Consider the following 23,622-nt stretch of genomic DNA (forward strand, 5'->3'; position numbering starts at 1 on the left):
TTTTTTAAGTTTCCGCTTTTGTTTCATATGGGCTTTTTTCGTTTCATATGCAACAATTATGTTTCAGAAACAAAAACGAGAAACAAAAAATTTAGATCGTGAAACAAAAAATTGGTATAATGAAGCGAAAATTTTAGGTAACTATGAAAATTTCGTTTCTCTAAAAAAATTGTGTGTGAAACAAAAAAAAACTGCTTTCCGCTAGATGATGACAGAGAGAATAAAATTACATATTCTTTAAAAAAAAACTAGCTCAATGAGATTTTTGCTTCTGAAACAAAATTATTGTTTCACAGACAACTTTTCGTTTCACAGACAACTTTTCGTTTCACAGACAACATTTTCGTTTCACAGACAATATTTTCGTTTCACAAACAACATTTTCGTTTCACAAACAATATTTTCGTTTCACAGACAACATTTTCGTTTTACAAACAATATTTTCGTTTCACAGACAACATTTTAGTTTCACAAACAACATTTTCGTTTCACAAACAATATTTTCGTTTCACAAACAATATTTTCGTTCTACAGACAATATTTTCGTTTCACAGACAATATTTTCGTTTCACAGACGACACTTTCGTTTCACAGACAATATTTTCGTTTCACAAACAATATTTTCGTTTCACAGACAACATTTTCGTTTCACAAATAATATTTTCGTTTCACAGACAATATTTTCGTTTCACAGAAAACACTTTCGTTTCACAGACAATAATTTCATTTTACAAACAATATTTTCGTTTCACAGACAACACTTTCGTTTCACAGACAATATTAACGTTTCACAGACAATATTTTCGTTTCACAGACAATATTTTCGTTTCACAGACAACACTTTCGTTTAGCAGACAATAATTTCGTTTCACAAACAATATTTTCGTTTCACAGACAACACTTTCGTTTCACAGACAATATTTTCGTTTCACAGAAAATATTTTCGTTTCACAGACAATATTTTCGTTTCACAGACAACACTTTCGTTTAGCAGACAATATTTTCGTTTCACAAACAATATTTTCGTTTCACAGACAATGTTTTCGCTTCACAGACAACACTTTCGTTTCACAAACAATGTTTTCGTTTTGCAGACAATAATTTTGCTTCACAAACAATATTTTCATTTCACAGACAATATTTTCGTTTCACAGACAACACTTTCGTTTCACAGACAATATTTTCGTTTCACAGACAACATTTTCGTTACACAAACAATATTTTCGTTTCACAGACAATATTTTCGTTTCACAGACAATATTTTCGTTTCACAGACAATATTTTCGTTTCACAAACAATATTTTCGTTTCACAGACAATATTTTCGTTTCACAAACAATATTTTCGTTTCACAAACAATATTTTCGTTTCACAGACAACACTTCCGTTTCACAGACAATATTTTCGTTTCACAAACAATATTTTCGTTTCACAAACAATATTTTCGTTTCACAGACAACACTTGCGTTTCACAGACAATATTTTCGTGTCACAAACAATGTTTTCGTTTTGCAGACAATAATTTCGTTTCACAAACAATATTTTCGTTTCACAGACAATATTTTTGTTTCACAGACAATATTTTCGTTTCACAAACAATATTTTCGTTTCACACACAATATTTTCGTTTCACAAACAATATTTTCGTTTTACAGACAAAATTTTTGTTTCACAAACAACAATTTCGTTTCACAGACAACATTTTCGTTTCACACACAATATTTTTGTTTCGCAGACAATATTTTTGTATAACAGACAATATTTTCATTTTACAGACAACATTTTCGTTTCCAGACAACACTTTCGTTTCGCAGACAATATTTTCGTTTCACAGAAAATATTTTCGTTTCACAGACAATATTTTCGTTTCACAGACAACACTTTCGTTTAGCAGACAATAATTTCGTTTCACAAACAATATTTTCGTTTCACAGACAATGTTTTCGCTTCACAGACAACACCTTCGTTTCACAAACAATGTTTTCGTTTTGCAGACAATAATTTTGCTTCACAAACAATATTTTCATTTCACAGACAATATTTTCGTTTCACAGACAACACTTTCGTTTCACAGACAATATTTTCGTTTCACAGACAACATTTTCGTTACACAAACAATATTTTCGTTTCACAGACAATATTTTCGTTTCACAGACAATATTTTCGTTTCACAGACAATATTTTCGTTTCACAAACAATATTTTCGTTTCACAGACAATATTTTCGTTTCACAAACAATATTTTCGTTTCACAAACAATATTTTCGTTTCACAGACAACACTTCCGTTTCACAGACAATATTTTCGTGTCACAGACAATATTTTCGTTTCACAAACAATATTTTCGTTTCACAAACAATATTTTCGTTTCACAGACAACACTTGCGTTTCACAGACAATATTTTCGTGTCACAAACAATGTTTTCGTTTTGCAGACAATAATTTCGTTTCACAAACAATATTTTCGTGTCACAGACAATATTTTCGTGTCACAGACAATATTTTCGTTTCACAACAATATTTTCGTTTCACAGACAACACTTGCGTTTCACAGACAATATTTTCGTTTCACAAACAATATTTTCGTTTCACACACAATATTTTCGTTTCACAAACAATATTTTCGTTTCACAGACAACACTTGCGTTTCACAGACAATATTTTCGTGTCACAAACAATGTTTTCGTTTTGCAGACAATAATTTCGTTTCACACACAATATTTTCGTTTCACAAACAATATTTTCGTTTTACAGAAAAAATTTTTGTTTCACAAACAACAATTTCGTTTCACAGACAACATTTTCGTTTCACACACAATATTTTCGTTTCACACACAATATTTTCGTTTCACAAACAATATTTTCGTTTTACAGACAAAATTTTTGTTTCACAAACAACAATTTCGTTTCACAGACAAAATTTTCGTTTCACACACAATATTTTCGTTTCGCAGACAATATTTTTGTATAACAGACAATATTTTCATTTTACAGACAACATTTTCGTTTCCAGACAACATTTTCGTTTCACAGACAACACTTTCGTTTCACAGACCATAATTTCGTTTCACAAACAACATTTTCGTTTTACAGACAATATTTTCATTTCACAGAAAATATTTTCCTTTCACAAACAATATTTTCGTTTCACAGACAATATTTTCGTTTCACAAACAATATTTTCGTTTCACAAGACAATATTTTCGTTTCACAAACAATATTTTCGTTTTACAGACAAAATTTTTGTTTCACAAACAACAATTTCGTTTCACAGACAACACTTTCGACAGACAATATTTTTGTTTTACAGACAATATTTTCGTTTCAGAGACAAAACTTTCAGAATCAACATTTTTGTTTTACAGACAAAAGAAAAGGTTGTGTATTTTGTTTCAATATTGGTAGGGTGGGGGAAGATGGGACACCTTCTCATTCTATTTTATCGTCCCAATTGGTAATAAACAGAGAACAATAAAAGTATTATAAAACCACATCCTCACGACTCTAATTGTTTAAAACACGATCAGGATATTTAGGTATTACGTGCTAAAAGTGTCCCATCTTTCCCCACCCTACTATATCATGAAATTTGTTAAATGCAACGTAATAAATTCGTAGTGTGACTAATAGGACAAAAACACAAACAATATTAAATTTAATCGAGAAAAAAATCTTCATTTCGAAGCTCAATTTGGTTTCGGAAACAATTTTTTTTGTTTCATGAGGTCAAAATTTTGTTTCCGAAAAGCTTTTTAAGTTTCAGAAAACAAAAATTTTGTTTCCGAAAAGCTTTTTAAGTTTCAGAAAACAAAAATTTTGTTTCAGACTTTTTGTTAATGCTTCAGTAAAAAATAATTCCTGTTTCTATGTTTTCTTGTTCGATTTATTTAGTGGGAAACCGCGGTGGAACTAGACGGGGGTTTTAAGCGTTAAATCGCTCCTCTCAGAAAATGTTATATATACAAATGTTTTCGTTACGTACTGCTCAACGAAAAAGTCACTCGTCTCCCGAACAAGACTGCCAGGTAGGTAAATCGGCGACAGAAAAAATACAAAATTGATTAATGAGCTTGAGTTGAATAAACGTTTTTGAATTTGTTTGACTCTGGCAAGCAGCTTAGAGGTTAAATCAGCTAATTCGTGATCGTAGACATTATGGTACGAAACGTCGCAACTTGCAAGGAAAGATTACCCGCTCTTTATTATGACTAAATGAAACCTGAAATCTGGGGTGACAAATTTTGTCTGGCCAGTGGCCGTTCCTTTTTATTCTGAATACAACTAAAACTTGCATTCACTACCGTACGAAGCATTTATTTAAACTTAACAACTCTTTACTTAATCGCAAACGGTGAAAAACAAAAAAGTAAATTTGTTGGTGTAAGTGTCGATCGATCTTTTTATATACGTTATAGGGTGTATATACAACGAATAAAATTGGTTTTGACAACCTCATCATCAGTGAAAATCGAATATAAAGTGTGTTTTATATCATGAAATTTGTTAAATGCAACGTAATATATTTGTAGTGCGACTAATAAGACAAAAACACAAACAATATTAAATTAAATCGAGAAAAAAAACTTTATTTCGAAGCTCAATTTGGTTTCGGAAACAAAATTTTTGTTTCATGAAATCAAAATTTTGTTTCCGAAAAGCATTTTAAGTTTCAGAAAAACAAAAATTTTGTTTCAGACTTTTTGTTAACGCTTCAGTGAAAAGTAATTCGTGTTTCTACGTTTTCTTGTTCGATTTATTTAGTGGGAAACCGCGGTGAATGCACTAGACGGGAGGTTTCAATTAAGTGTTAAAACGCTCAGCCCAGAAAATGTTATACGTGTTTTCGTCACGTATAGTGCTGAACGAAAAAGTCACTCGTCTCCCGAAAAAGACTGTCAGGTAGGTAATTCGGCAACAGAAAACTTACATAAGTGACTGAGAAAACTTACAAAATGGAATTTTTATGAATTTCTTTGAAAAGCAGCAGTTTAGAGGTTAAGTCGGCAAATTCGTGATCGTAGAAATTTTGTATGTTATGAAACGCCACAAGTTGCAAGGAAAGATTACCTCTCTTTACTATGACAAAAAAAGCTGAAATCTAGGGTGGCGAAGTTGGGCTGGCCAGTGGCCGCCCATTTTATTCTGAAAAAATTGACTATTCTTTACTTAGTCGCAAAAAGTGAAAAAAAAGTAAATTTGTTAGTGTAAGTGTCGATCGATCTTTTTATATACATTATAGGGTGTATATGCAACAAATGAAATTGGTTTTGACAACCTCATTATCAGTGAAAATAGAATATAAATTGTGTTTTATATCATGAAATTTGTTAAGCAACGTAATTTATTTGTAGTGCGACTAATAAGACAAAAACGCAAACAATATTAAATTTGAATCTAGAAAAAAACTCCAATTCGGAGCTCAAGTTCAAACTTTTTGTTAACGTTTAAGAATAAAATGTTCGTGTTTCTACGTTTTCTTGTTTGATTTACATATTGTAGCGAAGATGTGTATGTTTATTTAAAGAGAAACATCTGGCAAAAAAGGTACATTGTAGTTGGGTGGGCTAAGTTGTCACACAGGGCAAGTTGGGATACTTTTTTAAACCACTCTTTACAGATCCCATTCGATGAAAGACGAAAATAAATGTTACGGTATTATATTTAACGTTATCTTCTAACAAAGCGCGCGACAACGGTGGTTACAGTTGATAAGTATTAAAATTCGATGTTAAAGGGAAAACAGGCATTTTTAATAGCTGAAAATTGCTTAATAATAATACGATGTTCATTTTTAATATTCGCTGAATCACGTTAAAACTTCCAAAAAATTGTAGTTTAGGAGTTTGAACCACGTAGTTCACATATTTTGATTTTTAAAATATTGGGGAAGTGTTTAATCTTGCCCCCCAATATATATAAATAGAGTTAACTTTAACCTGATAAAATTGGTTTGCATTCACTCATTACATTCGTTACTGTTAGTGAAAACATTTGACGTAATCAAATTAAACAAATTCAATACCCACGCGACAAGACTTTAATGCGGGGTATTTTGTTTCATTGTACGCAACAACTACATTCCGCTAATAAAGTAAATTTGTTGGTGTAAGTGGCGATGGATCTTTATACATAGTAGGGTGGGTGAAGACGGGGCACCTTTGGCAAATAACATCTAAATATCCTAAACAGGTTTTAAACAATCAACAACGGTTTATAAGAGTCGTGAGGATATGGTTTTACAATTCTTTGAATGTTCTTTGTTTACCACTAAATGGGATAAAAAAAGAATACAATTGCGTCCCATCTTTCCCAAGCCTATTATATGTTTGTTATATTGTCTAACGAACGAATTTAATTGGTCTCGACAGCCTCATCGTCAATAAAATTGAGTATAAAGTTTGTTCTTCTTAATGGAGTTTGTTAAATCTAACGTATTAAATCGTAGTGCAACAGAGGTAATTTTTGTTTCATGAAGTCAAGATTTTGTTTTAGGGAAGCATTTTAAGTTTCAGAAAAACAATATTTTTTCCGACATTTTGCTAAAGTTTCTGTGTTCCTTTAGGTTTTCTTGTTTGATTTACGTATTATACTAAAGAACCAAAACATTTACGTCTGTTTAAAGATAAACATTTGCCAACTAAAAAGACGGCATAACTTTTTTTATCAATTCTAACGCGATACAGTTTTGTCCATCAATTTCTCGTTTGATTTACATATTAATTGTTTCTAGGAACCGCACAATCTCTCATTTTGTTCAATAACCGGTAATAAACAGGTTGTTTTTAGGTATATTATTAATGAAGTTCTTGTTTATTATGATTTTGCTTTATTTTAGACAAAGAAAGCTATCCAAAGAGGTGCAGTATATAGTCTTCGTTTTGAATGAGTTAAGTTCGTTTTTTTGGGCGCTACAATTTCTTGGTTGTGATTGGTTGGGAGACGTAACAATTAAACACGTCAGAACCATTGTGTTGCAATATGCGACCATGATGCGACCGCGTGGTCAGCCCAGTCTTGATTTTGGATCTGCTGTCGTTTGAAACCGTTTTTAGTAATTCTGTTTATAAAGGCTACTTTGAATTTTTGAGTTAGTTAATGTTTGTTTATTATATATAACTTTCGCATCCCTTTTACCATGGTTTTATCAAAATTCAGTAAGTACCGCGTTCGTATGCGTCTAGTTATATTACTACAGTTCGAATTGATCCGCAATGTTTTGTTCGTTTAGAAAGAAAACCGTGCCAGTGTAGTGAGTGTACACACCTGTGTCCGTACCTAACTACCTGTGTTTGTGATCTTCATCATTACCACTGACCCTGTAGCGGTTTTCTTTCCGTTTTCATACTCCAACGGCTTCAAACCATATGTTTAATGTTTGTATATACAATTAATTTCATTAATAACTGTGTTAGGCCGTGTCTTCCCGTGTTTTAATCAAATTTAGGTCATCAACCGTATTTCACGAGCACCAGTATAATCCAAGCCCGTCCTTTAGCGTGCAACGTTGCTAAATATTCCATTTGTTATTATAGTGATTTATTTTTATTGGTATTACTACTATGATTGCTGTGTCGAATAAGTCACATTTATTCTCCGCAAAAAAAACTTGCTCCGCCATTTGTATAATATGTTTATGTGACGTAATAATGCATTTCCCGCCATTTGTACGAGATCACGCTGTCATTTCTCCATTTGTTTGCTGAATGTGCTGGTACGCAGTCTATTTTTGTTATATATATATAATTTGTTTTCAGATTTTATTATTAGTCAAAATTATAGAATATGGATTTAGATTGTGATGATTCAATTTATATAAGCAGTGATTCAAGTTTCGTAAAACCAGAAACTAGTGATGGAAGCAGTTCTGAGTTGTGGTTGTAAGTATTTTATTTTGTGTCGTTGTTTAAGCAGAAAGAATACAATGTGATGGGATTACTGAAAGTTGGTGAGCAGCAGCAACGGAGTAAAACCCCACACTGCTTGCATTCTGTGTTCCTAGCAAGCGGTTGTTAAATAAATAAATGAATTGCCTTTTGTAATCATTAAAAGCGATTTTTATTGAATATGTATGTATATATATATCATTAGTGTTAAACGAGATTGTAATCTATTTTGTGTTTTTTCCAGATCTGATTCGAGTAGTGAACTAAAAAAAGAAATTACGAAAAACTGGTCTTCTGATGGTTCTTTTGTATTTAACAACAGGTATGTTATGGATTTTTAAATTTATAAATAAATACTTTACTCTGTTGTGACAATGATGTGTTGTATTTATAATTGATGTTACTACATTCGTAAACGGTAATGTATATTTCTTATTTATGGTGGTGGATATTTACCCAGAAATGATTGATTTCTCCCGAATTTTACGCCAATTTTTTAGCTCATTAAAGAAAAACTTTAAAGTTTGCAGTACCGTCCTGATTTAGTATTTTATTAGCTATATATTTATTAGTGGAATTCGAATTGCGATGTGCCAATTTCATCATTGAATGTTGTTAATTTCATTATTTGAATGCATGATGCAGAAAGAGTTTAAAACATAAACACGTACTGGAATCAAGCAGTGATGTCTATGACAACGCCGATTCTGTAAAAGATTCCAAAAGCAGGTATTTTTTAGCATGCCTGTATCTTTTATTATCATTATGTGTTCATTTTGTGCGTAAACAGTAAAACGTGGGTTAGATGCGGCCATAAATAGCGTGAATTTTGCAGTTTACATACAAGCGACATTACTGCAATACCGCTCTTAAATGACTCTTATACAGGGGCAATTATGAACAATTTTTCTTCTGCTCAACAGTGCTTATTGCCTATAGTATAAGCCAAGCAGGTCTACCCGTTAAATAAATTTTGATACTGAAGACAGCATTTTTTTCCGAGCATAGCATAATTAACTATGTTTATGTACTACAAACTTTCTTAGATCGGCATACAAACTGTTAGTGTTAACAGAAGCCAGTTTAATAAATAAACTAATAATAACCTACCGTTTCTTTACTATAATAAAATGTGTTGCCCAAAGTCAGTACAATACTGGCAATCAGCACACATACGTTAAGCTATCTAATTCTTATTGTTTACTTGAAACTTTAAATATGTGCGGTGTCTGGCATGGTTATATTATGCTTTGTTACCACGTGACCTCTCCTGGTTACACATAAACTCCTGGTTGTAAACTATTGGTTGGTGTCAAATCTTTCTAAATGAAATCTATTTTATGTATTAGGACAATGGAAAAAGTAACCACGATTTTGGAAACCCTAACAAGCACTATCAAAGAGTAAGTATATAACTTTTATCAGGCATATTGTTATCTAGAATTTATTTCAGTATTGTAGTTTTTTTTATTGTACCATAATGCAAGGCCCCCCCCCCAAAAAAAACATGTGCCATTTTCCTAAATCAAAGATGCGTGAGTTTTACCATAATGCTGCCGCTGTAACCAGTATAACTAGCTTCAACACAATGAATATATAGTAAGCTAAATATCGGTTAATATTTAAAAAGCATTGATTAGGGACTAACTTGTAACTACCATTCATAAACAAAGGATTCATAATGTTGAGTTTTGGTATAACCTTAACCGGGTTTCGTTTTTTTAACTGTATGCTAACCGTTTCACACAAACTTTATTAAAAACATCATGTTTCACCATTCCAATCAAAGTCAGATTGTATGTAACTAAACACCTGTGTTATAACAAGTATTATTGCTTGCTACGCGATAGTAAATAAGTTAAATTCATTAACTTATATTTAATAGGCCAAAGTTGTTGTAATCTTGAAATCTTTCTCACCTAGCTGCCCATTACCTCTTTAATTGTTTTCTATTCTAATTCCTAATAATTTTAGAATTCTTTATGATGAACCATCCACATCCAAGACATCACAACCGTATGTGCTAGTGTTTATTATTTTAATCATACAATGAAAACTTTTATTTTTACATCTGATTAAGGGGCAAGCTAATAATATTTTTCTTAAATAAGAAGTGACAAAAAACATTTGGGTCGTTTTTTTTTAAAGTTTGTTTTTAATTTATTAATTTATACATATGTAGTAAAGTTGGGTAATAAAAAAGTGAAAAAAACAATAGTGTACTTTGGGTAAGAAAGGACAACCCCTCTAACCCTCTAAAAAAATCATTTTTATTGCAAACAGTTTTTGTGGGTAAAAAGGACGTTTATTTGGCTTATTTTTTATCCTAACTGTCCTTCTAGGTGGTAATTATTTTTTTGGTAAAACACAAGTTACTAAATCAAACAAAAAATTGACAAAAAAAACTTTTTATGGGGTTTGGTAAACTTTTTTTTCTGAGAAGGCCTTTAGTGATAAATTTATTATGAATGCAACGCAAGTATTTGCTACATATTCAAGTACCGTGCAGCTGGTATATTTTCAATTTTACGAACATTTCATACTTTTTTCTCTTGTTTTTTTTACCCCAAAATCGCCTTATGAGAGAAGGGGTAAACAAAACAACTGTGTTTTTTTCTGTTTTTTTTTTAAATAAGTAAAGTTTTCTGGAATCATTAGAACGGTTTAACTCAAAAATGAAGGTAACGTGGGGTCTGTTTACGCTCTTTAAAATACGCGGGACGGGTGTGAAGTTACTGACGCGATGTCACCTGCCCGTCATAAGTGAAATCACACGATTTTAGCATCCTAAACAACGACAACGTGATGGTATAGATCTTAAACATGTCAATAGTAGCAAAGTTTATTAGGTTACGGTTAGAAACAGACTGGCGTTTAATCACAAACTCAGCATATAAATAAAAGCGCAGTTTGTTTAACGAAAAAAGTGAATCAACTAAATTAGGATAACGAGACTAGTCAGCATACCTTTCTCTTTAATTATTATTCGTTCGTTGTGAACTTGCTAACGAATCGCAACGTCAGCGAATTCACTCGTCTCGAATTATAGCCGGTGTCGAATTACAGCCGTTATCGAATAACACGAGCGCCCAATGTTTCATATCTGATTAGACTGATTTTTAATATAAAAACAAAAAAATCTTAAACTCTTTTTATATTGAAATAATACAAAGTGATGCAACAATTATAAACCATTTTTGATTAATTTTTTATATGTATTCTACATTTTCCAACACCGGAAATTACGTATCCTCTTTCACCGCAAACCACGTGTTCTAAGCCGCATTTTTAGTTATTTACCGATTTTGGGCAAGAGCATAAAATGGCCGATATTGTCGGCGTTAAGTAACCAAACGGCCAGCGATGTGCGTACGTAAAAATTAATGCAAAGCGCTAACTTGTTCATAAATGTAAACTTATTCGTATACCTATAATTCAACTCGTTCGTAACAATCTGACGTATTAAACTAGGTCAAAGCGTCTGATCATGCGTCCACCGCATGTCATGTATATGAGGCGCGTGTAACGTCGGGGTTACTTTAGGTCACTTACGCGTCTTTTTGAGCGTTAACATGATACACAAATAAACCGCATTAGATGATAATTATAATGTTTGTTTAATGGAGGGGAGGTAAACTTTATTTAAAAACAATTATAAATTACCTAATTAATTAATTACAAGTTCACTAATAACTAATTAATAATATTTTTAGGTCTTTAGTTTGATTTTTATCAGCTCTATCAGATTTTTCGGTTTTAATCGGTCATTTGTCTTGGTTTACGGTATCTGTATTATTGCGTAACAACGCATTATGGAAATCAACGCAAAAGCAAAATAACCGTTCAGTTTGCATTGTAGTTTTGCCTTGTATTCGCCATGTTTTTCTTAGCCAGGTAGACCGTTTGTTACGAAATAGTAGGAATTCACACGTGGATTCATTGCATCATAATAAGGATTGTTTGACCTGGTAATTGATTGCGACATTATAGCAATTCTCACGTTGATTATTTACGTCATAATAGGGATTCACATGTTCATCATTTAGCATGTAGGAGGTTTAAAACAGGCTTAAATGTTGTATTTTAGCCTTCACGTGCGTGGTAGTTTAGCCTTCACGTGCGTGGTAGTTTAGCTTTCACGTGCGTGGTAGTTTAGCCTTCTATTACGCACGCTTCACGTGCGTGGTAGTTTAGCCTTCACGTGCGTCGTAGTTTAGCTTTCACGTGCGTGATAGTTTAACTTTTACGTGCGTGATAGTTTAACCTTCACGTGCGTGGTAGTTTAGCCTTCACGTGCGTGATAGTTTAACCTTCACGTGCGTGATAGTTTAGCCTTCTATTACGCACGCTTCACGTGCGTGGTAGTTTAGCCTTCACGTGCGTCGTAGTTTAGCTTTCACGTGCGTGATAGTTTAACTTTTACGTGCGTGGTAGTTTAACCTTCACGTGCGTGGTAGTTTAGCCTTCACGTGCGTGATAGTTTAACCTTCACGTGCGTGATAGTTTAACCTTCACGTGCGTGATAGTTTAACCTTCACGTGCGTGATAGTTTAACCTTTACGTGCGTGGTAGTTTAACCTTCACGTGCGTGGTAGTTTAGCCTTCACGTGCGTGGTAGTTTAGCCTTCACGTGCGTCGTAGTTTAGCCTTCACGTGCGTGGTAGTTTAGCTTTCACGTGCGTGATAGTTTAACTTTTACGTGCGTGATAGTTTAACCTTCACGTGCGTGATAGTTTAACCTTCACGTGCGTGATAGTTTAACCTTCACGTGCGTGATAGTTTAACCTTTACGTGCGTGGTAGTTTAACCTTCACGTGCGTGATAGTTTAACCTTCACGTGCGTGGTAGTTTAACCTTCACGTGCGTGGTAGTTTAACCTTCACGTGCGTGATAGTTTAACCTTCACGTGCCTGATAGTTTAACCTTCACGTGCGTGGTAGTTTAACCTTCACGTGCGTGATAGTTTAACCTTCACGTGCGTAGTGGCCTTCCTCCTTGAGTGCTTAATAATGTCATAAGCTTGCCGAGCTATTCGTTGAATCTCGGCGCTCGGCCAACCTGAGCTTTTACAACTTCAGCACATCTTTTTTCCCTACCATTTCGTAACGAACATGCTGTTTGGATGTGTAAAACATTGTAAATGTACAGCAATGCTACTTCTGTTCCAGATTTAGGCTGTTTATTACCGCAAATTACAATTTTTTTATATATTGACGGGAAAATATTTTATTTAAAAAAAAAATTTTTGTGCTTCTTTTTACATCCGACGGTTTGTCCAAATGCGTCGGCAATTGCCGATTGCCGACGTGAGTCTCCACGGCTGAACTGATTTTAAATTATCCCTATTCCTTTCTCACCTCGCCTGTTTAAGAATGGCTAAAATACTTCCTTATGGGCGATAACTTTTTTGTGTGTTTTAATACATTTCTTAGGAGTTGTCAATTTATAAAGGTATAAAATAGTACAAATTTATGATACCACCAGAAAAAAAAACATATATTTTGTGATTTAAAAATTTGAGGCAATCTGTGCTTGGTATCCCATCTTACCCCACACTACTATACGTACTCGGTAAATTAAGAACACTCATGTTATTAAGGCTGTTTTCACCACCCAAGAATAAATAAATTATCTTCATTTAATCAAAATGGCTTTAGTCTGATTTTGTCTTATTTAAGAAAAGCTTTGGTCCGATTTTTTAAGAAAACGAAATAACATACATTTTTGATAGATCTACCAAAAAGATCAAGAGAATTGAAACAGATGTTTCTAGTTCAAGGTATGTATATGAATTGTTTATTATTAGTTCTATTTTATCTAAGTCGCTGTCAAATAATCTGTTAATTTTAGATTTGAAGTTTTGAAACTTTTGTTATAATGTGTAAAGTTCTCCTGTATATTTCTAAGTTTTTATTTTTCTGTTTAATTTTTAAGTGAATTATAGTCCTACATCTGCTTTTTCTACCACATCAAGTATAATGCAAGATATCTATGTTCGTCAAATGGTATAAATATTCATTTGAGTGGCATGTTCCTGTTTGCTTGTCAGTTGACGGTAGTTTATATTTGTGGTACTATAAACCAGTTAAGCTATTTCTTCTTTCTATTTAATTAAATATGATTGTAGTAGAATTGAGATTTTAAACAAACATATTTTCAAAGTGTCGGATCATACAGTAGAGATTCAGTGGGTGGAAAAATATCAAAATCAGGAAGGTAGGAAAGCAGTCACAGTTTTTGAGATAGCAAAAAAATTCTAACTTCAACATTAGAACTCCATCAAATTTAAAGCCATAACTGAAACATTTAAAAATATATTTTAGTGTTAATTTTTTAGTTGCTAAGTTAATGTATTCCCTTTTTCTTATGTGGATACAGGCGACAGAGGATATGTCCTTATTGTTCAAAATCATATTACAATGTTACTAACCATTTCCAATGGCACCATCAAGGGCAAGGATTACCAAAGGAGGCTTTGTTTTATGACAGTAAGCTCAAGTTAGAAAAGAAAGGAAAATACAAATCATACACTGGGTACATATGCTCTATTTGTAATATTGCAGTAAAATCACTGAAAGCACATTGTTTACATAAACACAAATTTGTTAATACAACTGGAGAAGAATTTGTAAAAATGTTACAACAATGCAGCACTGAGATAGCAGAACTTAACAGTATTTTCTCTGCATATGAAGAAAATCTTTGCAAAATTGGTGTGGGAAAAAGAAATCCCATTTCTACCAGTAAGGCAAAAACTTATGTCAAACAATTAAAAACAATGTTAAGTTCAAAAGACACCATCAACTATCCAAAGACAGTGTACAGCAATATAGAGAAATGTGTTACTGGAAAGGGTCAAGATGGAACAAAGTATGCATATTTAGCAACACTAAAAAATTTCCTTATGTTTATTGATATGGAATACCCAGATTTTATGAACAATGCTGTTCATAAATTAATGAAGTATACGGATGCTTGGTTGGCCCGACAACGGGTTAAGAAAGAAAAACGCCATAACCATGTGAAGCAGTTAAGCAGACAAAAGTTGCACGGGATTATGCAACCTTTTAAAGCTGTGCTTGAATACGAAAAAAACCATGGGATGTATGCTGCCGAACTACGCCGCATGGAATGCGGAAGTCTTGAGAAATCAGAAATTAAGGCTATTTTAGGGGATATTTTTGTAAGAATAGTTTGTCGTGGTGGCTGCCGTCCTTCTGTTTTGACTGGGTTGACTGTTCAAGAGCTAAATAATGTAGAAAAAACCAAGGCTGGAAATTACGCTTTGTATATTAAAGCGCAAAAGGAAAAAAACAATTATGCTTGTTTGGTTTTAAACAATGAAGAACTGAGCGATGTTATTTTGACTTCAAAGCATCTTTGGAGCTACAGAAATGAAACATCTAGTTTAATTCTTCCAGTATTTCCATCTATGTTGGGTCAATACACACGTATGGAACCGGCCGAGTTTAACAAAATTTGGAAAGTAAGAAGTCGGCTAGTATTTTATAATAGCAAAGTAGACATTACAGTTACAGACGTTAGAAAACTTATTACCATGGTTGCAAGCAAGCAGTCTAAAGAAGTGCAAGTAGCAATTGCAAGATCAAAAGGGCATTCAATTACAATGGCAGAAAAGGTCTACGACATATCTCATCCTCACGAACTAGTAGAACGGGGTAGAGAAACATTGGAGGAACTTGCCAATGGTTTGAAAGCTTTTATCCTTTATGGTTAAATTCTTTTTAAATAATGCAGACTAAATGTTAACTCACACAGCTGTAAGTAATTATAATAGAAATGAAATATTGTTAAATTTAATTACTATTGTTTTAAAATAAAGGGCAAAGGCTGTTTAAACTGTTTGCACATGATTCATGATACCCACGTCACAATATCCTTAATAACCTTTAATCCAATTTAACTAGCCAATCAAAATTTATGTGTTTGTTTAGATGATGAACCCGATTTGTTCCTACTTGGAGAACCTGCTGATGAACCCACTGTTAACCCACAAGATGAACCCACTGTTAACCCACAAGATGTACCCGCTGTTAACCCACAAGATGAACCCGCCGTTAACCCACAAGATGTACCCGCCGTTAACCCAAAAGATGTACCCGCTGTTAACCCACAAGATGAACCCGCTGTTAACCCACAAGATGAACCCGGTATGTTGTTGCATGACAAACATGATATTGGTTAGAATGTGTAACTGAATATTTAAAATTTACTTTTTTTGGATTACTGTTTTCATATACAATTTATAAAAAAAATGACTTCTAATGTTTTTTTAGTGAACTATGTCCGAGTGAAGTTTTTAGAAGATTCTGTGATATCCGATATATATCGAATAAAAGATCTTCGAACAAGTGAACGGAAAATGTTTCATAATTTTCTGGAACTACCGCTTGGTGGAGTTTGTAAAGCACGTTGGTCTGGAGATGGTAGATTTTACCCAGCTGTTCGAATTCCCGCATCTTGTAAGTCACTTTAATATACTGTTGTTTTGTGATACCAATACTTACAGTTGGACTTGGACATTTTAGGCACCCAAACATGATGCATATGGTTCATTTATTTTTTTTTCAGGAATATTTACTTCTTATGTTACATATTTATAGTTTCACCAATTAAACGCAAGTGGGGTTATCATTCAGACTCTGAAGCTTCTCCACACAAAAGGAAAAGCAAAGTTACAGGCCGCAAAATAAGTAAGTTTTAAGAAGCGTATAGAAGTGTATTTAAAAAAAGAAAATCAGCAGAAGTTCTACTGAGACTTTTGCCTTTGTTAAGACTAAGTTAAATATTGTTTGTGGATTAGATAGCACTAAATCTAAATGTTATCCGGATTCCTAAATATACAGGAAGTTTTCTGCTAAATATATTAAGAAACATGATAATTGATTTCTAATACCTTTTTTAATATAAAATCTTATTACTGCAGGAACCTCAAAAAAGATGCTGATTGCCAACAAGGACATGGAATCCGGAGAACTTCCAAACTTTTGCTTTGATGCATGAAGTGGATAGCATTGATACTTTTAAAAAATCCTATATTGTAGATTACATATTTGACGTCATAACACTTTGTATTGTAGATTACGTATTTGACGTCATAACACTTTGTATTGTAGATTACGTATTTGACGTCATAACACTTTGTATTGTAGATTACGTATTTGACGTCATAACTTTTTGTATTGTAGATTACGTATTGTACGTCATAACATTTTGTATTGTAGATTACGTATTTGACGTCATAACACTTTGTATTGTAGATTACGTATATGACGTCATAACACTTTGTATTGTAGATTACGTATTTGACGTCATAACACTTTGTATTGTAGATTACGTATATGACGTCATAACACTTTGTATTGTAGATTACGTATTTGACGTCATAACACTTTGTATTGTAGATTACGTATTTGACGTCATAACATTTTGTATTGTAGATTACGTATTTGACGTCATAACACTTTGTATTGTAGATTACGTATATGACGTCATAACACTTTGTATTGTAGATTCTGATTTGACGTCATAACACTTTGTATTGTAGATTTCGTATATGACGTCATAACACTTTGTATTGTAGATTACGTATTTGACGTCATAACATTTTGTATTGTAGATTACGTATTTGACGTCATAACACTTTGTATTGTAGATTACGTATATGACGTCATAACACTTTGTATTGTAGATTACGTATATGATGTCATAACACTTTGTATTGTAGATTACGTATTTGACGTCATAACACTTTGTATTGTAGATTACGTATTTGACGTCATAACACTTTGTATTGTACATTACGTATTTGACGTCATAATGTTTTGTATTGTAGATTACGTATTTGACGTCATAACACTTTGTATTGTAGATTACGTATTTGACGTCATAACATTTTGTATTGTAGATTACGTATTTGACGTCATAACACTTTGTATTGTAGATTACGTATTTGACGTCATAACACTTTGTATTGTAGATTACGTATTTGACGTCATAACACTTTGTATTGTAGATTACGTATTTGACGTCATAACACTTTGTATTGTAGATTACGTATTTGACGTCATAACACTTTGTATTGTAGATTACATATTTGACGTCATAACACTTTGTATTGTAGATTACGTATTTGACGTCATAACACTTTGTATTGTAGATTACGTATTTGACGTCATAATATTTTGTATTGTAGATTACATATTTGACGTCATAACACTTTGTATTGTAGATTACGTATTTGACGTCATAACACTTTGTATTGTAGGTTACGTATTTGACGTCATAACACTTTGTATTGTAGATTACGTATTTGACGTCATAACACTTTGTATTGTAGATTACGTATTTGACGTCATAACTTTTTGTATTGTAGATTACGTATTTGACGTCATAACATTTTGTATTGTAGATTACGTATATGACGTCATAACATTGTAGATTTCGTATTTGACGTCATAACATTTTGTATTGTAGATTACGTGTTTGACGTCATAACTTTTTGTATTGTAGATTACGTATTTGACGTCATAACACTTTGTATTGTAGATTACGTATTTGACGTCATAACACTTTGTATTGTAGATTACGTATTTGACGTCATAACACTTTGTATTGTAGATTACGTATTTGACGTCATAACACTTTGTATTGTAGATTACGTATTTGACGTCATAACACTTTGTATTGTAGATTACGTATTTGACGTCATGACATTTTGTATTGTAGATTACGTATTTGACGTCATAGCATTTTGTATTGTAGATTACGTATTTAACGTCATAACATTTTGTATTGTAGATTACGTATTTGACGTCATAACACTTTGTATTGTAGATTACGTGTTTGTGAAAATTGTATAATTTTTTTTCGTAATAAAACCAATTTCGTGTTCGTTGATTTATGTATTATAATGCGATAGGTGAAATTTATTTCAATTGCTGCGAGGTTCGATATATATATCGTTAGAACAGTGTTAATTTCCGTTTTGAAATAATTTTTATTTAATAGCTCCATGCTTCCCACAAGCGGACGTAAAAAATAAAAACATGTGAAACGAAAATTGCCTCGATAACGTTTCTCTATAACGTTCAGTTTATGTTTCACGCAAAAATTAAACCGCTAGTTTTTGTTTCCGGCCGTTACATAGGTCGAAGCAACTTGATTGAAAAAACGCGCTCAATCAAGCACTTGATTGAGCATTTTGCGTCAAGTTTTTTTAGAGTGTGTCAACGATCATCGGCGCCATGGCTTAGTGGTAAAGCGCCTGTCTAGTAAACAGGAGATCCTGGGTTCGATCCCCAGTGGTGCCTTTTTATCATCAGCTAAATTTATATTTTAAACCCCATTTAAAAGTACAGTGTTGGAGGAGCATTTATTAATCCAATTAAAATATCATCTTCTTCATTTGCAGCGTCGCAAAACGTATAATTTTCAGCGACAATGCATTAGGTTAATTTTAAAATGTACTAACGGATTTAAACATCGGCGCCATGGCTTAGTGGCAAAGCGCCTGTCTTGTAAACAGGAGATCCTGGGTTCGATCCCAGTGGTGCCTCTTAAAAGCTTTCTAGACAAACATTGCGCTAGAGCTTCTCTTTTTTTCAATTAATCGTAGGAACGTAATAGAGTATTCATGATATATTCAATAATTATATTATCTATTTACAGTGACGTTATATAAGGCCTAGGACAAAAGCCAGTGTGTTGTAAGTAAAATTTCCAGGTTTCGAAACGTAATACGCCTTTTTAAACACATTAAAAATTAAAGATAGATTTATTTTACACAGCATAAACCTTTTTGACGTAATACACTGTACATACACAATACCTCTATATATACTATCGACAGTTGAAAGTATTTAAACGAATAAAATATCTTCAATCAGGCTTCTTTTTAAACTTGAACATACAGATTGTTATCGGTCTCCTTTGGTTTCTAAGGGCACAGAGGAATGCAGATAATAACCGTGAAGGCTCATTTCCCACAAACAACAGGACATTGTGTTGATTCAAAAGATTATTCTACCTTTTATCGTCAGCTTTGCGCAGTGGCGGTATCGTAGCTTATGAGGTTTATCCGAGGCGCGATTATTGCTAGTTGAAAACTATTACCAATACCCCGCCCGATTGCCGTGAAATTCGACGATTGTGGCAATTTCTAAAGGGTTCTTAGGAGCCTTTATTCTTATTATTCCCTCGCGTTGAAAACTTCTATTAGTTGTCAAAATTCAGCTCGAAACAGGAGGTTTGTCGAATCCGCGTGACAATATAATGATTTTTCCCAAAACTGCTTCCATGTCCTAAGTATGTGTCCATTCAAATAAAAGTGAAAAACATGCAAATGTATATTATCATATAATTGATCTAAAAACCTGTGTCAGAAGTGGGATTCGAACCCACGCCTCCATTCGGAGACCAGAATACTCAACACCACATTGTGGTGAAGAACACGACGTTCTTGAGTCTGGCGCCTTAGACCACTCGGCCATTCTGACTGCGCTCGAAGGAATGAGTATACGGCGTGTTCCATAAGGAGAAAAAATAAAAATAAACGCAAATGTTAAATTGACGTTTAAAATTTCTTTAGCTCAACTGTTTCAGCATATAAATTAAGTTACTATATACAATTGCATAAAAAGCCAGAGGCCTGTCAAATCATCCATGTGGATTAAAACCAAAATAATCTATATTTAAACTAATGATCGGTTAGCTGAATTAAGTGTTGCTTATGTATGTTAAGCGTGATAGTATTCTTGCACCGTTATAAAAATATCAGGTATATTTTATTTGAGTTGAAATTTGAATGTTGCGTGTCAACGATCATCGGCGCCATGGCTTAGTGGTAAAGCGCCTGTCTAGTAAACAGGAGATCCTGGGTTCGATCCCCAGTGGTGCCTTTTTATCATCAGCTAAATTTATATTTTAAACCCCATTTAAAAGTACAGTGTTGGAGGAGCATTTATTAATCCAATTAAAATATCATCTTCTTCATTTGCAGCGTCGCCAAACGTATAATTTTCAGCGACAATGCATTAGGTTAATTTTAAAATGTACTAACGGATTTAAACATCGGCGCCATGGCTTAGTGGCAAAGCGCCTGTCTTGTAAACAGGAGATCCTGGGTTCGATCCCCAGTGGTGCCTCTTAAAAGCTTTCTAGACAAACATTGCGCTAGAGCTTCTCTTTTTTTCAATTAATCGTAGGAACGTAATAGAGTATTCATGATATATTCAATAATTATATTATCTATTTACAGTGACGTTATATAAGGCCTAGGACAAAAGCCAGTGTGTTGTAAGTAAGATTTCCAGGTTTCGAAACGTAATACGCCTTTTTAAACACATTAAAAATTAAAGATAGATTTATTTTACACAGCATAAACCTTTTTGACGTAATACACTGTACATACACAATACCTCTATATATACTATCGACAGTTGAAAGTATTTAAACGAATAAAATATCTTCAATCAGGCTTCTTTTTAAACTTGAACATACAGATTGTTATCAGTCTCCTTTGGTTTCTAAGGGCACAGAGGAATGCAGATAATAACCGTGAAGGCTCATTTCCCACAAACAACAGGACATTGTGTTGATTCAAAAGATTATTCTACCTTTTATCGTCAGCTTTGCGCAGTGGCGGTATCGTAGCTTATGAGGTTTATCCGAGGCGCGATTATTGCTAGTTGAAAACTATTACCAATACCCCGCCCGATTGCCGTGAAATTCGACGATTGTGGCAATTTCTGAAGGGTTCTTAGGAGCCTTTATTCTTATTATTCCCTCGCGTTGTGAACTTCTATTAGTTGTCAAAAATTCAGCTCGAAACAGGAGGTTTGTCGAATCCGCGTGACAATATAATGATTTTTCCCAAAACTGCTTCCATGTCCTAAGTATGTGTTCAATCAAATAAAAGTGAAAAACATACAAATGTATATTATCATATAATTGATCTAAAAACCTGTGTCAGAAGTGGGATTCGAACCCACGCCTCCATTCGGAGACCAGAATACTCAACACCACATTGTGGTGAAGAACACGACGTTCTTGAGTCTGGCGCCTTAGACCACTCGGCCATTCTGACAGCGCTGGAAGGAATGAGTATACGGCGTGTTCCATAAGGAGAAAAAACAAAAATAAACGCAAATGTTAAATTGACGTTTAAAATTTCTTTAGCTCAACTGTTTCAGCATATAAATTAAGTTACTATATACAATTGCATAAAAAGCCAGAGGCCTGTCAAATCATCCATGTGGATTAAAACCAAAATAATCTACATTTAAACTAATGATCGGTTAGCTGAATTAAGTGTTGCTTATGTATGTTAAGCGTGATAGTATTCTTGCACCGTTATAAAAATATCAGGTATATTTTATTTGAGTTGAAATTTGAATGTTGCATGTCAACGATCATCGGCGCCATGGCTTAGTGGTAAAGCGCCTGTCTAGTAAACAGGAGATCCTGGGTTCGATCCCCAGTGGTGCCTTTTTATCATCAGCTAATTTTATATTTTAAACCCCATTTAAAAGTACAGTGTTGGGGCATTTATTAATCCAATTAAAATATCATCTTCTTCATTTGCAGCGTCGCCAAACGTATAATTTTCAGCGACAATGCATTAGGTTAATTTTAAAATGTACTAACGCATTTAAACATCGGCGCCATGGCTTAGTGGCAAAGCGCCTGTCTTGTAAACAGGAGATCCTGGGTTCGATCCCCAATGGTGCCTATTAAAAGCTTTCTAGACAAACATTGCGCTAGAGCTTCTCTTTTTTTCAATTAATCGTGGGAACGTAATAGAGTATTCATGAAATATTCAATAATTATATTATCTATTTACAGTAACGTTATATACGGCCTAGGACAAAAGCCAGTGTGTTGTAAGTAAAATTTCCAGGTTTCGAAACGTAACACGCCTTTTTAAACACATAAAAAATTAAAGATAGATTTATTTTACACAGCATAAAGCTTTTTGACGTAATACACTGTACATACACAATACCTCTATATGTACTATCGACAGTTGAAAATATTTAAACGAAGAAAAAATATCTTCCATCAGGCTTCTTTTTAAATTTGAACATACAGATTGTTATCGGTCTCCTTCGGTTTTTAAGAGCACAGAGGAATGCAGATAATAGCCGTGAAGGCTCATTTCCCACAAACAACAGGACATTGTGTCGATTCAAAAGATTATTCTACTTTTTATCGTCAGCTTTGCGCAGTGGCGGTATCGAAGCTTATGAGGTTTAACCGAGGCGCGATTATTGCTAGTTGAAAACTATTACCAATACCCCGCCCGATTGCCGTGAAATTCGACGATTGTGGCAATTTCTGAAGGGTTCTTAGGAGCGTTTATTCTTATTATTCCCTCGCGTTGAGAACTTCTATTAGTTGTCAAAATTCAGCTCGAAACAGGAGGTTTGTCGAATCCGCGTGACAGTATAATGATTTTTCCCAAAACTGCTTCCATGTCCTAAGTATGTGTTCAATCAAATAAAAGTGAAAAACATACAAATGTATATTATCATATAATTGATCTAAAAACCTGTGTCAGAAGTGGGATTCGAACCCACGCCTCCATTCGGAGACCAGAATACTCAACACCACATTGTGGTGAAGAACACGACGTTCTTGAGTCTGGCGCCTTAGACCACTCGGCCATTCTGACAGCGCTGGAAGGAATGAGTATACGGCGTGTTCCATAAGGAGAAAAAA

The 23,622-nt window shown here is 33.6% G+C and overlaps 1 protein-coding gene and 12 non-coding genes across 15 annotated transcripts; 10 read left to right on the forward strand and 3 right to left on the reverse strand.

The window, feature by feature from the left end:
- The first annotated feature begins 4 nt into the window (after window positions 1-4).
- Window positions 5-18,801, forward strand: LOC149723348 (uncharacterized). Of its 3 annotated transcripts, XM_089893626.1 has the most exons (13): window positions 5-137; window positions 3,890-4,023; window positions 8,126-8,203; window positions 8,527-8,610; window positions 9,231-9,284; window positions 9,856-9,897; window positions 13,613-13,660; window positions 14,044-14,097; window positions 14,260-15,590; window positions 15,837-16,052; window positions 16,179-16,364; window positions 16,506-16,595; window positions 16,829-18,801. In XM_089893626.1, exons 5-13 carry the CDS (start codon window positions 9,235-9,237, stop codon window positions 16,903-16,905), a joined length of 2,094 nt encoding a protein of 697 aa, XP_089749752.1. In that variant the 5' UTR covers window positions 5-137; window positions 3,890-4,023; window positions 8,126-8,203; window positions 8,527-8,610; window positions 9,231-9,234; the 3' UTR covers window positions 16,906-18,801. The 3 variants fall into 3 exon arrangements, with proteins under 3 accessions (XP_089749752.1, XP_089749749.1, XP_089749751.1); XM_089893623.1 differs by lacking the exons at window positions 5-137; window positions 3,890-4,023 and adding an exon at window positions 6,747-7,875; XM_089893625.1 differs by lacking the exons at window positions 5-137; window positions 3,890-4,023; window positions 14,044-14,097 and adding an exon at window positions 6,748-7,875.
- A 341-nt stretch (window positions 18,802-19,142) lies between these two features.
- Trnat-agu (transfer RNA threonine (anticodon AGU)) lies at window positions 19,143-19,214 on the forward strand. The gene has a single exon. It is a non-coding gene; the product is annotated as a tRNA-Thr (tRNA).
- Window positions 19,215-19,388: 174 nt separating this feature from the next.
- Trnat-ugu (transfer RNA threonine (anticodon UGU)) lies at window positions 19,389-19,459 on the forward strand. The gene has a single exon. It is a non-coding gene; the product is annotated as a tRNA-Thr (tRNA).
- A 482-nt stretch (window positions 19,460-19,941) lies between these two features.
- On the forward strand, window positions 19,942-20,081 carry LOC149723351 (U4 spliceosomal RNA). Its single transcript, XR_016387002.1, has one exon. It is a non-coding gene; the product is annotated as a U4 spliceosomal RNA (small nuclear RNA).
- Window positions 20,082-20,279: 198 nt separating this feature from the next.
- Window positions 20,280-20,399, reverse strand: Trnal-caa (transfer RNA leucine (anticodon CAA)). Its single transcript has 2 exons — window positions 20,362-20,399; window positions 20,280-20,325 (listed from the first exon to the last, which is right to left on the reverse strand). It is a non-coding gene; the product is annotated as a tRNA-Leu (tRNA).
- Window positions 20,400-20,729: 330 nt separating this feature from the next.
- On the forward strand, window positions 20,730-20,801 carry Trnat-agu (transfer RNA threonine (anticodon AGU)). The gene has a single exon. It is a non-coding gene; the product is annotated as a tRNA-Thr (tRNA).
- A 174-nt stretch (window positions 20,802-20,975) lies between these two features.
- Trnat-ugu (transfer RNA threonine (anticodon UGU)) lies at window positions 20,976-21,047 on the forward strand. The gene has a single exon. It is a non-coding gene; the product is annotated as a tRNA-Thr (tRNA).
- Window positions 21,048-21,529: 482 nt separating this feature from the next.
- On the forward strand, window positions 21,530-21,669 carry LOC149723355 (U4 spliceosomal RNA). Its single transcript, XR_016387019.1, has one exon. It is a non-coding gene; the product is annotated as a U4 spliceosomal RNA (small nuclear RNA).
- Window positions 21,670-21,868: 199 nt separating this feature from the next.
- On the reverse strand, window positions 21,869-21,988 carry Trnal-caa (transfer RNA leucine (anticodon CAA)). The gene is made up of 2 exons: window positions 21,951-21,988; window positions 21,869-21,914 (listed from the first exon to the last, which is right to left on the reverse strand). It is a non-coding gene; the product is annotated as a tRNA-Leu (tRNA).
- A 330-nt stretch (window positions 21,989-22,318) lies between these two features.
- On the forward strand, window positions 22,319-22,390 carry Trnat-agu (transfer RNA threonine (anticodon AGU)). Its single transcript has one exon. It is a non-coding gene; the product is annotated as a tRNA-Thr (tRNA).
- A 171-nt stretch (window positions 22,391-22,561) lies between these two features.
- On the forward strand, window positions 22,562-22,633 carry Trnat-ugu (transfer RNA threonine (anticodon UGU)). Its single transcript has one exon. It is a non-coding gene; the product is annotated as a tRNA-Thr (tRNA).
- A 484-nt stretch (window positions 22,634-23,117) lies between these two features.
- Window positions 23,118-23,257, forward strand: LOC149723359 (U4 spliceosomal RNA). Its single transcript, XR_016386996.1, has one exon. It is a non-coding gene; the product is annotated as a U4 spliceosomal RNA (small nuclear RNA).
- A 198-nt stretch (window positions 23,258-23,455) lies between these two features.
- Trnal-caa (transfer RNA leucine (anticodon CAA)) lies at window positions 23,456-23,575 on the reverse strand. Its single transcript has 2 exons — window positions 23,538-23,575; window positions 23,456-23,501 (listed from the first exon to the last, which is right to left on the reverse strand). It is a non-coding gene; the product is annotated as a tRNA-Leu (tRNA).
- Window positions 23,576-23,622: the final 47 nt, after the last annotated feature.

Source organism: Ciona robusta, unplaced genomic scaffold (genome assembly GCF_009617815.1).
Source record: "Ciona robusta unplaced genomic scaffold, ASM961781v2 AP042750.1".
Classification (NCBI taxonomy): domain Eukaryota; kingdom Metazoa; phylum Chordata; class Ascidiacea; order Phlebobranchia; family Cionidae; genus Ciona; species Ciona robusta.

What these genes read in the sequence shown, in the direction of transcription:
- LOC149723348 (XM_089893623.1), top strand. Translation starts at nt 7,781, where the DNA reads ATGGATTTAGATTGTGATGATTCAATTTATATAAGCAGTGATTCAAGT. An exon ending in ACAGATGTTTCTAGTTCAAG is followed by an intron (nt 13,661 to 14,043) that starts GTATGTATATGA and finishes ATATTTTCAAAG; the next exon opens with TGTCGGATCATACAGTAGAG. An exon ending in AGTTACAGGCCGCAAAATAA is followed by an intron (nt 16,596 to 16,828) that starts GTAAGTTTTAAG and finishes TTATTACTGCAG; the next exon opens with GAACCTCAAAAAAGATGCTG.